General features: G+C 49.7%; 1 protein-coding gene across 2 annotated transcripts in view; it reads left to right on the top strand.

Annotated features, from left to right (window-relative positions):
- LOC103824243 (gamma-aminobutyric acid receptor subunit alpha-3) overlaps positions 1 to 15,112 on the top strand; it is a 78,186-nt gene that overhangs the window by 11,968 nt on the left and 51,106 nt on the right. For both annotated transcript variants that reach the window (XM_050974498.1, XM_030228876.2), the window contains exon 3: positions 1,851 to 1,972. In XM_050974498.1, coding sequence (XP_050830455.1) covers positions 1,851 to 1,972 — 122 coding nt within the window. The remainder of the gene's footprint in view (positions 1 to 1,850; positions 1,973 to 15,112) is intronic.

The raw sequence follows: 15,112 nt of genomic DNA, 5'->3' as shown, positions 1-15,112 counted from the left end.
TTGGTAACTGGAACCATGATTTGGGTGTCTACCCTTTCTGGTCTGTGGCATTCATGGTCTTCCTCAGGCCAGTGCTCCCCAGTTTTTCACCTCTCCATTTAGTGCCAGTTTGCCATTCAGAGCTTCCCTGCTCCCAAGGGGTCTCCTGTAGCTGCTGCTGAGCATCCCTCTGCTTCAGCTGCCTTTTTTCCCTGCCTGGCTGGGCTTCCTCAGCCACCTCGCTGCCTGTTTGTGCCTCTTAATCTTTCTTTTTGCCTCATTTGTCTCTCTGTTATTTCCTCTTCCATCTTCCTTGAAAACTCCTCATCTCTATAGATTTTTCTTTTTTTTTCTGTTACTTAATCTTCTGCCTTTCCATTTGTTTTGGTCCTAACAGCTATTTCTGCTGCGGAAAGCTGTGCTTGAAGCCACAGCACTGCTGCTCTGTGCCATCTGAAATCTCTTTTAGAGGCAGGTGGTTCCAGAAGGACTCACAATCTCCTTTTCTGTGGATTGAAAGGGAGACACAAAATGCAAATGTATTACTTGAGCCCCTTGTGTTTGCAAAACCGCATTGAAGATTTTGTTCAGTGAGATGTGCTTTTTTAGAGGAATTTACTCCTTGTTTTATTCCACCTGGGGCAGAATGTGTTCTGAGGAAATCATCTTGTTTGGGGGCTTCCAGGCTTCTTGTGTTGAGCAGAGATGGGAATGTGGAAACTCATTTGTTTTTATAAGCAGGGAAAGTTCAGCAAACTGCAGGGATGGTTCACTAAGTGTTTTAATGATGAGGCTTTAAGCCTGTTTACTGAATTCTTATTTTTCTGTCTCCCTTCTTCCCTGGGGCAGAGATCTTTGAAATGGCTCAATCTGCCAAATACCTGGTGTCACTTCTTCCATGCTGCCTGTAAGGAGATAGTGGCACTTCAATAACTCAGCTTCCCACAGCCTCTGCCTAGAAAATGCCCATTTTTAGGGGCAGGCAAGGGATGCTGGGGCATTCCTGTTAAAACAGGGCTCCTAAACCACTCCCCGTGATGCAGTGGTGGATCCCACCATGGTGGATCTGGGCCGGGAAAGGTGGGGAGGGCTCAATGAGGAGCTTTGTCGGGACAGAGGGGAGTGATCAGAAATCCTTGTGGTGCGTGCAAACACAGGAATTTACCAAAACCTGAGTCCCATCCTGCCCTTCAGGCCCTTCCCTCCCTGTAGCTGGGAAAGGAGGGGAGGGGACAGTGGGGAGCTCTGTGGGAACAGAGGGGAGCTGAAGTTGATCAGAAATGCCCTGTGATGAGTCCTGCAAACACAGGAATTTACCAAAACCTGAGTGCCATCCTGCCCTTCAGGCCCATGCCCTGTGATGAGTCCTGCAAACACAGGAATTTACCAAAACCTGAGTGCCATCCTGCCCTTCAGGCCTGTCCCTCGTTGTAGCTCTGGGACAGGTGGGGAGGGAACAGTGAGGACCTCTGTGAGAACAGAGGGGAGTGAAGAGAAATGCCCTGTGGTGTGTGCAAACACAAATTTACCAAAACCTGAGTCCCATCCTGCCCTTCAGGCCCATGCCCTGTGATGAGTCCTGCAAACACAAGAATTTACCAAACCCTGAGTCCCATCCTGCCCTTCAGGCCCTTCCCTCCCTGTAGCTCTGGGAAAGCTGGGGAGGGAACAGTGGGGAGCTCTGTGAGGACAGAGGGGAGCTGAACCACAGGGATCAGAAATCCCTGTGGTGTGTGCAAATACAAATTTACCAAAACCTGAGTCCCATCCTGCCCTTCAGGCCCTTCCCTCCCTGTAGCTCTGGGAGCACGCCCGGTGTAGATCTCCCCTCTAACCCTCTCTCCTGGTTTCCCCCCCTCTCCCTGTGCCAGGCTCTCTCAGAAGCACGTCTCAGACGTCGTGGATGACAGCAAGGACAACATCACCATTTTCACACGCATCCTGGACAGGCTCCTGGACGGCTACGACAACCGCCTGCGGCCTGGCCTCGGAGGTCAGTGGTGCTTCCTGCAGCCCTCAGGGGGACAGGCAGCTTTGGAATGACCCTGGCACTGCCAGGAGGGCAGGCTGTTCAGTGCCAGGCTCACTTTGGGGCTGTTTCCCCGTTTTGAGGCTGTTTGGTAGAGAATTTGCGGGCAACCCCCAGCAAGGGGAGAGAGTGATTGATGTGACTCCATCTTATCAAAAGGGAGGCCCAGTATGGACCAAGTGCTGGAGGCACTGGGTGAGAGTTGGCTTCCTCACAGATCCCACCCTCCTCCTCTCCCAGACTTCAGGCTGAGTTTTCATGTTATAAGGAGGGACCCTGGTCAAGACACAGAGTATCATCAAGAAAAGATTTATAATTCCTGGGTTTTTGTGGTGAGGGTAGAATTTTGGTCTTAATGAAGGCTATAGCAAAATTTTCCTGCCTATCAATGCTGTCTTTTTTGATCCCTTATTTTCCCATTATGTCTTCTCAGAAGTTATTTCTACTTCTATTTGGCTTTTGATATTTAATTTTCCAGTGACACCTGTACTGAACACATTTGTTTAATTTCAGATGGTTACTATCAAAAGACAAATTAATTATTATATTATATGATATTATATTATATTATATTATATTATATTATATTATATTATATTATATTATATTATATTATATTATATTATATTATATTATATGTATATTATATTATATTATATTATATTATATTATATTATATTATATTATATTATATTATATTATATTATATTATATTATATTATTCTATATGACACTGTGTTACATTACACCTAAACTGAACCTGCCAAGCACTCAATCCTGCACACACTGCACAGAATCTCGTGACTGTCACCTGACAGTCCTCACACACACACACACACACACACCTGGCCCTGACAGGCCAAGGAAACAAAACCCCATCACTCTGGGTACACAATCTCCATCTTGCGTTCTACTTTGCACAAACACAGGCACAGCAAATGAGATAAGAATTGTTTTTCCTTTCTCTGAGGTTCAGAGAATGTGAATCCCAGAAATATTCTTGGGAAGAATTGTGCCCGGCTTTCCTCTGTGAAGAGAAGTGTGGGGCTACAGTTTGGCTGTTGTCTCCTGGGCTGAGAGGTGTGAGTCCCAGGGTGCTGTGGTGGCCTGTGACAGTGCAAGGACAGGCCTGCAGATGGAGCAGCTGTGGGTGAACCTATTCCTGCTATTCTAGAGGAAGGAAAAAACAAATTCCCTTTCAGAAATGCTGATACATTCATTGAGGGGCCAGAGAGTGTCCAGAGAAAAGGTCTGGGCACAACTCTGATGAGGAGCAGCTGGGAGAGCCCAGCCTGGAGAACAGGGGGGGCATTCTTACTTTCCACAGCTCCCTGAAAGAAGGTTGGAGCCAGGTGTGGGTCAGTCTGTTCTGCAAGGAAACAAATGACAGGACAAGAGGAGATGGCCTCAGGTTGCACCAGGGGAGGTTTAGATTAGGTGTAAGGAAAAACTTTTCACAGAAAGGGTTGTCAAGCATTGGAAAAGGCTTTCTGGGAAATGGTAGAGCCAGCATCCCTGAAAGTGTTGGTGTGGCACTTGAGCATGTGGGTTAGTTCTGAACATGGTGGTGCTGCTGGCTGCACAGCTGGACTTGATGACCTTTCCCAACCTGAACCATTCTGTGGCTCTGTACCACCAGCCTGCAGAACCTTCAGCTCATGTTGCTGTTGATTTTAGTCAGTTTGCTTTGCTACTGAAGATGTGGAGATAGAGCCTCTATCTCCACATCTTCTCAGTTATTTCCTATGCAGCTGTCACCTGGCAAGCTCTCCCCCCGTGCTGCTCTGGGCACCGGGCACTCACCCAGGCCCTGCTGCCTCCTGAGCTGCCTTCAGCACTGCTGCCAACATTGCTGCTGCTGCAGAGCCTCTCTGCAAGCTCCTACACTTGTCTGAGGTGCCTCAGAAGGAAAAACCAAGGAAAAACCTTCCCATCTAATACTTACAGCTAGTCAGCATGATCTAAGGAGGCCGAAGGAACAGGGGGAAGAGAGGTGTGGGATTAGGGAAATGTGGGCCTGGCTGGTTTCCTGGTGTGCTGTTGCTGTGGCAGAGGTGGCCTCTCTCACGTGCTGACAGCAGAGTGTCCCTGGGGCTGTGAGGGGATGTCCCTGCACTGCTCTGAGCTCTCCTGCTCACCAAAGCTGTGCTGCTGGTGGTGATTCCCACCTAGAGCTGGAGTCACCACATGCTGTCCCCTTTTCTGCAGTCCTGCTGCCAGGAGCTGCTTTCCTGAGCTCTTGCATGCTGATGGGATCTCCTGGGATGGCCCTTTCCTTCCCCAGAGCAGCCCTGCCTCCTCCCAGCCCCATGTCCAGCTCTGTGCCACAGCCCTGTGCCCTGCAGCTGCCCTTTGGGACCATGCCAACCCTGGGCAGGAAGGGCTTTCCCAGCGAGCATCCTCCCCTCTGCTGTGCTGCAGGACCCAGGCAGGAAAGGGTTACAGTGTCTGCATAAGCAATCAGTCAGTTTTATTGCTTTTGTGGCTTGTTTCTTTCCCCCAGAATTAACCGTGGTCCCACTAATAGCTTTGCTTCCTCAAGTCTCCCCGATGGCTGTGTTGATTTAAGTGAAACGAGTTCTGCACGGGGACTGAGGGGCATTTATGCTCACTGTAGGCTCAGCTGCAGACAAGGCTGCTCAGTATTAACAAGAGGAGTCCCAAGAGCCCCTTGCTGGGGAAGTTCAAACCTTTCTTGGAACATCTTTGCTCTGTTGCTTTAGATCCTTTAATAACATGTTTAACATAATAAATTGCCTTTGCCTGAGCCAGCCCTTAAATGTTTAAGGACTGCTTTCACCTCCTTGCTGGGGCTCCCTGCAGAGCCTCCCTTATGCACCTGGAGCTTCCCTGGAGCTCCCAAGAGCAGGAGAGGGGAGAGGTGGCCAAGAGAAGGAGGTGGAACTGCCTGACCAAGGCTGAGATGTCCTGTGCCCAAAAAGAAGAGATGCTCAAGTAGTGGGATGTAGATGAAGGGACCACAAGAGATTCTTTGTGAATGACAGAGACTTGAGGCACTCTGGCAGACCCAGGTGGGAGGTGGTGAGGAGGGCTGCAGGTTTTGGGGGCTCTTGACTGGCACTAAGTTGTCCTCTGTGTGGAGCAGCCTGGTGAGCCAGGCTCTCCCCAGTTTTGGTTGTTTTTCCTAAGGCTGAAGCCTTGGAGGTCTCTCAGGAGGAGAATTGGAGGGAAAGACCTCTCCCACTGCTGCTGGTGGCCAGAGAGGCAGAAATGGTCCTGCTGCAGTCTCCAGAGTTTGGGGTAATGGAAGAGCCTGGGGTGGCAGTCAGCAAGAGGTGGGCTCCTGCTGGCCAAGGCTGTGTGAGGGCTGGGAAATTTGGGGATTGCTTTGCTCCCCTTGAGCAGCTGTGCTGCAGTGGGACTGGGCCATGGACAAGGAACATTGGTTTCCCTGTAAGACAGCACTGGGCAGTCCCTGTAGTCTCCCCATTTCCATTGGGAATGTTTTCCATTGCTTTTCTGAAGATGTCAGGTGTAAGAGCATCCATACCCTGCAGTCCATGGAAAGGGCAGATGTGGTGATCTTGTGCCCACACCAGGCTGCTGGAAGGATGGAGTTCCCTAAATTTCGTGCAAACCTGTGGGAAGCAGGACATGCAGGCTCTTTGCCTGGCTGGTTTTCCTGTTCTGGCTGAGATGGCCCTGCAGACTTTTGGGACATGGAGGGCTGGGCAGGGTTTGGGGCTGCAGCATCTCTCAGGGCTCTGCAGTGCTGTGTGTGCTCTGTGCCCTGTCCCCTCCCTCAGCTCCCTGTGCACCAGGAGCTGAGCAGTGTTTGTTTAGACTTTGGGAGAAGACACTGTGTAAGCAACAGAGTGTTAATGTGGTGACTTCTCCCCTCAAGATAGCCTCTTTGTATTTATTTTCTTATCCCCTCTGCTTTCACCATCTGCTGCCACCCACTCTAATAGCTGCCATGCCAGAGCTCCTCTTGCTGCCAGGATGCTGCAGACAGGAGCTGAAGCAAGTGCTGAGGCTGCTCAGGAGTGCCTGCTGCTGCTGCAGAGCCAGGCTCCAGGTGAGCATGGCCCTGCCTGCTGCTCCTGCCCCAGACAGGACACATCCAGGCCAGCCAGGAGTCTGTGCTGTCCTGAGGCAAGGGGCAGATTTGGGAGCACACTTCTTCAGAAGAAGAAAGGCAGGGGAAGGTGGCAGTCAGACCCCTTCTTCTGCAGTGACCCCCTGCAGCACTGGGGACACGACCATTCGTGTCACAGTGTCTGGCAGGTTGTTTCTCCCTGGCTCTGCCCACTGAGCCAGGGCTGGATTCCTTTTAGGAGCAGAGCAGAGTCTTGTCTGTGGCCTCATGATCACAGAAAGACAGTCTGGGCTTGGGGAAGGGGGACCTGCATAAACAGAACATCTTCTAGGGCTCAGAGCGGGGCAGGAGAGGAAGGAGCTGTCAGCACAAAGGCTGTGCTTCCCCGGGAGAACAGGGGGCAGATTGGTTATTAACTCAGGAGAGAGCAGTGATGGACCCAGAGGGCATGGAGACATCTGCTGTCATGGCCAGCCTTGCAGGATCAGAAAATGTCCTGAGAGAGCTTCTGTGGGCAGCATGGGCCTCTGCTCCTGGTCTGGCGCTGTGAAGTCACACAGGTCCTCTGTGAAATCACACAGGTCCTCTCTGAAGTCACACAGATCCTCTGCCCAGCCTGGAGGGGCTGAGGTGGGAAGTGTCTGTCTCCAGCTTTCAGGTTCTCCTTGCTGGGGCTCCCTGCAGAGCCTCCCTTATGCACCTGGAGCTTCCCTGGAGCTCCCAAGAGCAGGAGAGGGGAGAGGTGGCCAGGAGAAGGAGGTGGAACTGCCTGACCAGGGCTGAGATGTCCTGTGCCCAAAAAGAAGAGATGCTCAAGTAGTGGAATGCAGATGAAGGGACCACAAGAGATTCTTTGTGAATGACAGATGTCCAAAACCACCCTGTGTGTCCTTGCAGACCTTACAGGGCCACTGTGGTGTCCAGCTCAGTGACCATGAGGGAGATCACAAAGCTTGGGGGTTCCAGGGTCTGTGGTGCTCCCTGGACAGCTGAACCCTCTCTACTTTAGTTCCTAATCGATGGCATTTGGGCCCCTTGTGCTGCAGCTGAAACAGAGCCATGCTGGGAATGCCTGGGCAGGGCCAGGAGGGGACATTTCCAGGCTTTTCCTTCCTTACAGCCTCAAGAGTGCTTTAAATATCATTTGGCAGTGTAGGGCTATTACTGCTGGAGGAGGAGGCATGTGGGACCTTCCCACAGCTGTTTGCAAAGCAAAAGGGGTTTTTCCAGCTGAGGCAGAGACTGGCTGTTCCACAGGGCCAGGGGTGTGCCTGAGGTACATTTGGGGTAAGGCTGAGGAACCCAGAGGGCATCTGGACAAAGTCTCTCTATTGAGTGGTTGGGAAGCATTCCAGAAAACTGCTGGGCTTTTCCAGGGCATGCCAGGAGGGAAAGATTTTGCCCCAAGGAAGAGAAGAAGAGAGTAGGCTGCTCAGTTTTCTGAAAGATGAGTTGTAAACATCCTAGATAAGCCAGTTTCTCCACTTGCAATTAAAAAGCAATTTGTACCATGTTAAGCAGCCAGGCTGGGATCAATGAGTGTTATCCCTCCTGGATGCAGCATGACTGACAAGGTAACTCGTGGTGTTTCCCTGAAGCCTCTCTGGAGTCCCTGACCAGCCCAGCCCTGCTGAGGGGGTGGTGGCTGCTCAGCATCCTGCCAGGCCAGCTCTGCACCAGAGGCTACTGGACAGCTGAGGTTTGGGAGCCTCCTGAAGTGTCCCTGGGGTTTAGCAGGAGAGCAAACACTGACACCTGGATTAAAGCAGCACAATTCCCCCGCTCACCCCTCGGGTTCCTTCTTCCTTGGGGACAGGGCCTGGCACCCATTCCTTGTCCCTGGGGTGGTCTCATCCAGGCAGAGGGGAGGTCCAGTTTTTACCCTCCCAACTGGGTCTATCCAGAGGGTGAAAGCAACCCAGGCTCCTCCTCTTCTTCTCCACTGTGCTGCTCTTTGGTGTCAGCACCTCCCAGCCCACGCTGGGCTCCAGCAGGACTTGGTGCAGTCAGGACCTGCTGCTCACAGCAGGACTCAGATCAGGGGTGCCCACCTGGCCTGTGGTGCCTTTTCTCTGTCCTTGCTGTGTCAGCTCTGACTTGTCAATGGTTTTGACCTGTTAATATTTATCCTGCTGTTGTATTTCCATGATTATTTTGTCAGCACAGTGCACCTCAGTTGGGGTTTCTCCTGTTTCCTCTTTCTGTGGTGCAATGTCTCTTCCTGCACTTTTAATGATGGTGTGGTTTGGCAGGATGGCTCCTGAGGAACATCTGTATCCCTGCCTGGCCACCAGCATTTTACTAATTCAAGTGCTGATGGCCAACAGGGTTTGGATTTGGGTTCAGAGCAGCTCCCTTTAGGTTGAGACATTCCCAGGAGATGCTTGGTGTGCTACACCTCAGTGCATCTGTCATTTTGGTCTGACCTCCAGCAGGTGAGGGCTCATCTGTTACTGTGGGAGCACTAAGGCAGAGGGGCTGAAATAGAATTTTTAAATTACAGAACTGCCTTCTCTTGAAAGTACAGTGCTCTTCAAAATGAAACAGCAAGACCTTATCTGCCTGGCAGGATCCAAGAAGAAATCTGTTTGCAGTGACATTAACCTGTAACAGTGGTAAAACTTGTTAAATTGTCCAGACTGAAGTTTATGGAACTTTTATTTCCTAAAATCTGGATGAAATGTTGAAATTGACCTTTTCACTTGTGGATAGGTTTTTCGCCTGTGTGTGATGAAGCTGCCTCAGAAACATTATCTAAACCTAGTGTTTGTGTAAGAGAAACATGAGATGACAAACAGAGTTGTCCTCTGTTGTTTATTACGATTTCTAGGGTTTCAAGTCTGTGTTAATCTGTTTTTCTGTCTTAATGTTCCACTTCTCCCAACTTCTCATCTCTTCTCTCTGATCTGACTTCGTGCTTTGTATTGATTACTCCAGAGAGGAATTTGATCATTTCTTAGGAAAAAAAAAACCAAAATCCATGTCTTATCTCAGATTTTTGTCTCTGTCTGAGCTTCCTTGATGAGTTTTAATTTGAAGCTGAGGCATTGCCTGAACAGCATTTCCTTCTGTTTACCTTCCTGGGCAATGGGGACCCTGCTCTGCTCGTCTAACTTCTGAAGTCAAGATCTGTCTGTGAACAAATTAAAGAAAGGTTGTTTTCCCCTCGAGGGCAGCTCTCCAAAGGCAGCTTTGCTGTGGATTTGCAGAGCCCTGGTGCTCTCCTCTCTGGCCCAGAATTCCTGGTGGTGTTGCTGTTGAAACCCCTGGTGCACAGCTGTGTGTGAAAAGCCTTGCACACATCAGAAGGCAGGCGAGGAGCACGGCCCTGACAGCTGTGCCTAAGGGTGCAAGTCTTCTCTTAAATAAGTTATGAATGTGCTGAGGGCAACAAGCCTGTATCAAAGCTTCAGGGGTGTCACAGGAACCAGGGAGGGCTCAGGAATCCACTGTGGAAGGAGATTGATTGCTTTTGGTGTGAAACACCTGGCTTTGGGTCAGCACTGGTGCTTTGGAGGCATCTGGCAGAGCTGTGAGGGGGTCACCATGCCAGGTCTGTGCCTGCCACCCTCTGCAGGGGCAGTCATGTGGCCAATGTCCATCACCAGCATTGTGTGCACACTCCTGGGCTCTCCAGAGCAGCCCAGCCAAGCCCCTGGGCTTGAGGCTGTGATTTGTGAGAAGGAGAAGTGTTTCCCCTGCTCCTGTGGGTGCCTTTTTTTAGCCCAGCCAAGCCTCTAGGCTGTGGGGCTGTGATTTGTGAGAAGTAGTGTTTCTCCTGCTCCTGTGGGTGCTCTTTTAGCTGGTGCCTTCCCTGGCTGTGTGTTTCCAGCCAGGAGCTGCTCCCCCTGCCCTGCACCCACACATGTAGGCAAGAAGATTTTCCCCAGGGGGCAGGAAATATTTCTATGAAAGGAAAGCCCCCTGGAGGGGCTTTTTGCCCCAGTAATATGTACTGGAGTATTCCAGAGCTGCAGTGCTGGCTCAGCCACCTGCAGTGAAGCAGGGTGAGCGTCGGGCAGCTGCTCCCTGCCCGAGGGGGAGCCGTGCCTGTGTCAGAGATGGGATGATGGTGTTTGTTTATAATGACTCTGGAAGGCGATAGCTGATGTTTCAGCATGTTGAACATGTGTTAGATGGGTTTAAGAACATTAGTAGATGATGTTATAGATGGCTATAAACTGCTTGTGAGGATGTCTTTATTGATCTGTTGGACTATGGCAGCTTCTCCTTTATTAGAATTTCCATTCGTTCAGGCCCATGTAAAGGATTTATAATGGGGCTTTGATATGGATTGAGAAATAAGATTGTTTTATTGGATGTTATGGAGTTTAAAAACAACTTTAATTGGTTTGTTCTGGGAAGCTGGTGGTGAAACAACTGGTCAAATACTGAGGAAACAGCAGCTATTTTATTTGTTGAGCTAGAGGATAAAATATTTGCAGCAGTTCATGTAGTAATATACCTCTGTATTGTTTATGTCTGATGAGGCAAAGTCATTGATTGTGTGGTGGTGAATTTCAGCCCTGATCCACCTGGAAGAAGCAATCAAATCACATCTATCTGAGCCCCCTGTGGAGGGGGGATTAATGCTGCTGCTTGAGACCTGTTAGCTTCTTCATGCTGTTCCATTTATTTAAAGGTTACTGTTTGATTAAACAAAAATACTGGAGTGTTTGTGAGGGTGAAGGATGCACGGGTCTTTGGGGAGTGCTGCAAGGCTGTGAGGCTAAACTGTGCAGGGTCCCTTAAGCAAAGATTATTAGAAGTCAGAGGGAAATACCCTGTTGCAGTAAGTGGGAATACTCTCACCTGGTGGGGCAGGAATTTCCTGTAATATTTCTTTGTCTGCTAACTTGTAACTGAACTTTAAAAATCTGCCTCTGAAGGATGTGCAGCTAATGATTATTAAAAAGAAAAAAAGAGTTCTTGTGGAGTACTGACAATTATAGGCACGGAGTATAGCCTGGAGAAGGATTTTAATCTGCAATTTGCATTGTGAGGAAAGGACACCCCGTTCTCTTTACCTTCTGGAAGGATATAATTCGAACCAAAGTGCTGAGAACAACAGGCATAGAAGAAGCATATGATTTTTTTTTTTCCCCTCTCCCAACCTGCTGGAAAATCCTATTGATGACAAAGTTCAGGCTGAGTCAGTGGAGGAACAACTCGTGACTGGAGCGAAATAAATTGTGTCTGAAAAGCCAGGATGCTGTTTTGACATGGCAAAAGCCATTTCAGACAGCTCTGGTTTGGAAAGATCTGTTGTGATACAAGAAGCTTTGCTGAGGAAAGGGTCTGAGGACCATAACAAACCCCCCCAAAGCACAGCCAAAGGCTCTGCACAGGCCTTGCTGCATCCTTCAGAGCTCTTCTTAAGGAATTTCTGTGTCCATACAGGCCAGATCAGTTTTTTTTTCCTATCCTGTATCATTCTTACTCATCTGAGTTCTTATCTCATCATGTAGATGTCACTTTAGCCAGCTGTGGCCCCTATCCTGCAAAAAATGCAAATTCTGTGGGGTTTTTCCGCCCCTCAACTTGTGTTTTCTGTGAAAGGTCTGTGCACATGTGGGAATTGAATTCCAGGCTCTGTGCATGAAAGATGAGAGCTCTTTCCTTCAGAGAGATGCACCTGGTCTTGCCTGAGAGTGAAAACACCTTTTCCTAGCAAAGGGCCTTGTCTGCTTTCATGAGGAAGGGTTAAAAAACAAAAGCAGGAAATCTCCTTTCTTCTTCCCTAATCAATCTGGCCATGGTTATGAGAGAAGCTTTCTGATAGCTCCTCTTTGTCATGTCCTGTCAATACCATTAAGTCCACTTTGGCAAAGGAAGCAATGTATAATTAATCTGCAAATCAGTAAAGAGGATGTGATTTTTATACAAAGGAGAAGGTCCTTAACTGCAGAAGGCTTTGTGTGGGCATGGCCATGCTTGGATGGGACCTCCCTGGAGCATCCCTGTCCCAGCAGCCCTCCTGGGTGTCATTCTAGGGACATACTTTCTCTTGGGCCCATTTGCTGCCCTCCAACAAAAGGACTGAGTCAACAAATAAATGGGAACCAGGTGGGGCAGAGCTGAGTTTAGGAGTGTGCAAGTGCCTTTGAACACCTGTCCAGTGAGTTGGTTGAGCCAGAAAAATATCTTTAAGACTTTGCCTCCATCCACTGGTTTTGTTGTTTTGGGTTTTTTAAAGCTTTGGCTCAATTGGAATTATTATTACTTTGATGCAGAACGCATTAAAAAGGGAAAAGGAAAAAAATCCAAGCCCTATCTGGACTGATTTGTTCCCAGAAAGATGTTCAATTTTGTATGTATAATTGAAAGGGGCTAAATATAGCTGTATTAATATTTATGGGCCTTATGTTGGAGTCAATACAAGAGTTGCTGTTCAAGGCAATTAAGCTTTACCTTTTCACATGTAGGATTTCGGTGTTTGGAGATGACATTAGTGGTGTGACCTGCATCCAAGAGAGAAAACTCTAAAAGCATGCCACCATCTGTGGAGTATGATACCCTGTATTTAGTGCTGTTTGCTGACAGGCAGTTTGTCTCCAGCGAGGCTGATCTCTCCAGGGCAGGGCTGCTGTCTTAATAGCAGGGAAATCAGGGAAATCAGTGCTCTGGGAGGCTTGCAGGAGAGCTGGCCCTGCTGTGTTTTGGGAGGATCTGAGCCATGAGCCTCTGGTGACATCACAAAGTGAGGATTGCCCAACTCTGCTGCATCTGTAGCTGCTGGGGATAAAGGGAAAACCACGATGGTAGCACTTGATGGATCCCGTTTGTGCTCACACCCACCCACACCCTAGAGCTGGAGCACGGGAAATGTGACTCTGGGAGGGCTCTCCGTGCCCTGTGCCAGGGCTCAGGCTCTCTGTGCCTGTCTGCAGGGCCAGTCACAACCTTCATGTCACCAAAGCGCCGAGAAAGCAAATCCTGTCGTGGGCTCTGAGCCGCTGTAGGAGCGTGTGCACGGGGAATTAGGTCGGGGCTGTAAGGATGAAAACAAGTCAGTTTGCATGAATAACAAAGGCAAAGTGATGGTGTGCTGGATTTCTGAAGCACTGCCTTTCAAGAGAAGGATCTATCACTGGGATAACATGACAAGAATCCTGGCAGTGGCTGAATTGCCCTGCATTGCTGCTTTTTGGGAGCTGCAGCTCCTCACTGCTCCACTTAACAAAGAGCTGTTGGATGCTGTGAAATCTCTCACTGATAGGGACTGTTTGAGTCCTGCCCGTCTCCTAAATTTGATTAATGTGTCAGGCTTTTTCTTTTTTCCATCTGGCTCTGACAACTGCCTTTGGGAAGGAGGGCTGCAGCAAGGAGCCTTGCTTGGGGTTGACCTGCCCTCCCCAGGGCTGCAGGTGGAGATTGTCTCAGTGATGCTGATCGTGGTGCTCATCCCTTCTCCAAGGACTCTCAAATTCCGAGTGGGTGTGTTTCTGTTCTTTCCCTGGTGCCTGGTGTGTTTTGGTAGCTGGAAGCCTTTTAACCTCCTTTAGTAACCATCAGGGGGGTGCATTTTCCAAGGATTTTCATTAGCTTTAGCTGCTGGAGCACAATGGCTCCTTAAACAGGGAGGGAAAAGTGGAAATCAAAGGGCACACCTGCTGAGGAAAAAATGGGGGCCATGCTCTCAGTGGTGGAAAATGAGTTTTCAACTCCAAGTGGCCCTTTGGAATTCCACCTCAGCTCTGGGGATTTGCTCTGGGTGATGCTGACCCCAGCAGTGGTATTTCCAATTACTGATGACATAATCCTTGCCCAAAGGTGCTGGCTCCAGAGCTGAGGAGTTTTCCTTGGTGTGCCTGTGAGTGAGCCAGTCCCACCTCATCTCTGTTCCTGAACAAGGGCAAGCCAAGCCATATATTAAGGAACAAGGAAATTGCACCAGTTAAATTTAAAAAACTCATTTAGCTAAAGCAGTGTAAGCGCCCATGAATATTTATCTGATGTTATGGAAGCGTGCGGACTCCCACCTACTTTATTAAATTGATTTTCAATAAAAATGCAAGTGGAAGACGTTTGATTAATGGCTGGTGGGACGGGACAATTAATGTGAAGTCTGGAGTCAGCAAGAAGTGTCCCCTGAGCCGGTGTGTCCCTGCTCCAGGCTGGGCTAAGAAAAGGTTTCTAAACTCCTCCAAGGGACCACAGCAATGTTTATCCATGTGGTTTCTAAAATGGGGTGAACAGGAGCTGCTGTTTGACTGGTGCACGGTTTTGCTGAGGTTCTGACCTTGAAGCTGGCTTGTGATGTTTGCTCCCAGTGTTCTGATTTTCCCTGATTTTCCCTGCTTTTCCCACCCCTCGGAGCAGGCTGCACCTGAGAATTAAACCCAGCAGCGAGCTCCAGTGCTTGCGCCGGCTTTGAGCGAGGCTCCCTGGGCCTTTGCATTTAAACATGTCTGGGATTAGCTCCATCAGCCTCCAGATCTGCTCAGCTCCTACCAATTTCCTGGCTCGGATTTGTCTCCTGCAGGAAGGCAATTTGGAGCTGTAAGGTTACAGCTCTATTAAGGCTCTCCAGCGCGGTGTCCCGCCGGGATACTCGCGGCGCTGCTGCCGCCTCTTTCTGAGGAGTGGCTGGGAGATGCTGATCGTGGGCCAAGTGAGGGTTCCTGGGATGGGATCCTGCTCACTGAGGGCACCTGAGCAGCCTTGCAGGGCCTGGGGGCTCCCCTGTCCCAGAGGGCAGCAGAGCTGGGAGCTCCTTGCAGCCTGGAATGGAAACTCTGCTGGGGTCTGGTGAAAAACCTCTGGGAGCAGCTGTGGGAGGGATATTACAGCTCCTGTTCTCTGCAGGGCTTGCAGAGCAAGGGGTGCAGGGTTTGGGGTGATGGTTAGGGGCGGGCCTTGGTGGGACAGGGAAGGCTGGAGTTGGGCAGGGAGGTGGCTCCATCCTAGCAAGAGGCACCACAACACCGTGAGCCGCTGAAACTGCTGCCCAAGTGGGACCAGATAAACCTGGGGCACAAATCCTTTCCCCAGCCAGGATGGCAGCCCCATGCAGCTCTGGGGAGCAGGATGAGCACCTCAAT

This window comes from Serinus canaria, chromosome 4A (assembly GCF_022539315.1).
Source record: "Serinus canaria isolate serCan28SL12 chromosome 4A, serCan2020, whole genome shotgun sequence".
Taxonomy (NCBI): domain Eukaryota; kingdom Metazoa; phylum Chordata; class Aves; order Passeriformes; family Fringillidae; genus Serinus; species Serinus canaria.
This window is presented reverse-complemented; position numbering and strand designations above follow the sequence as displayed.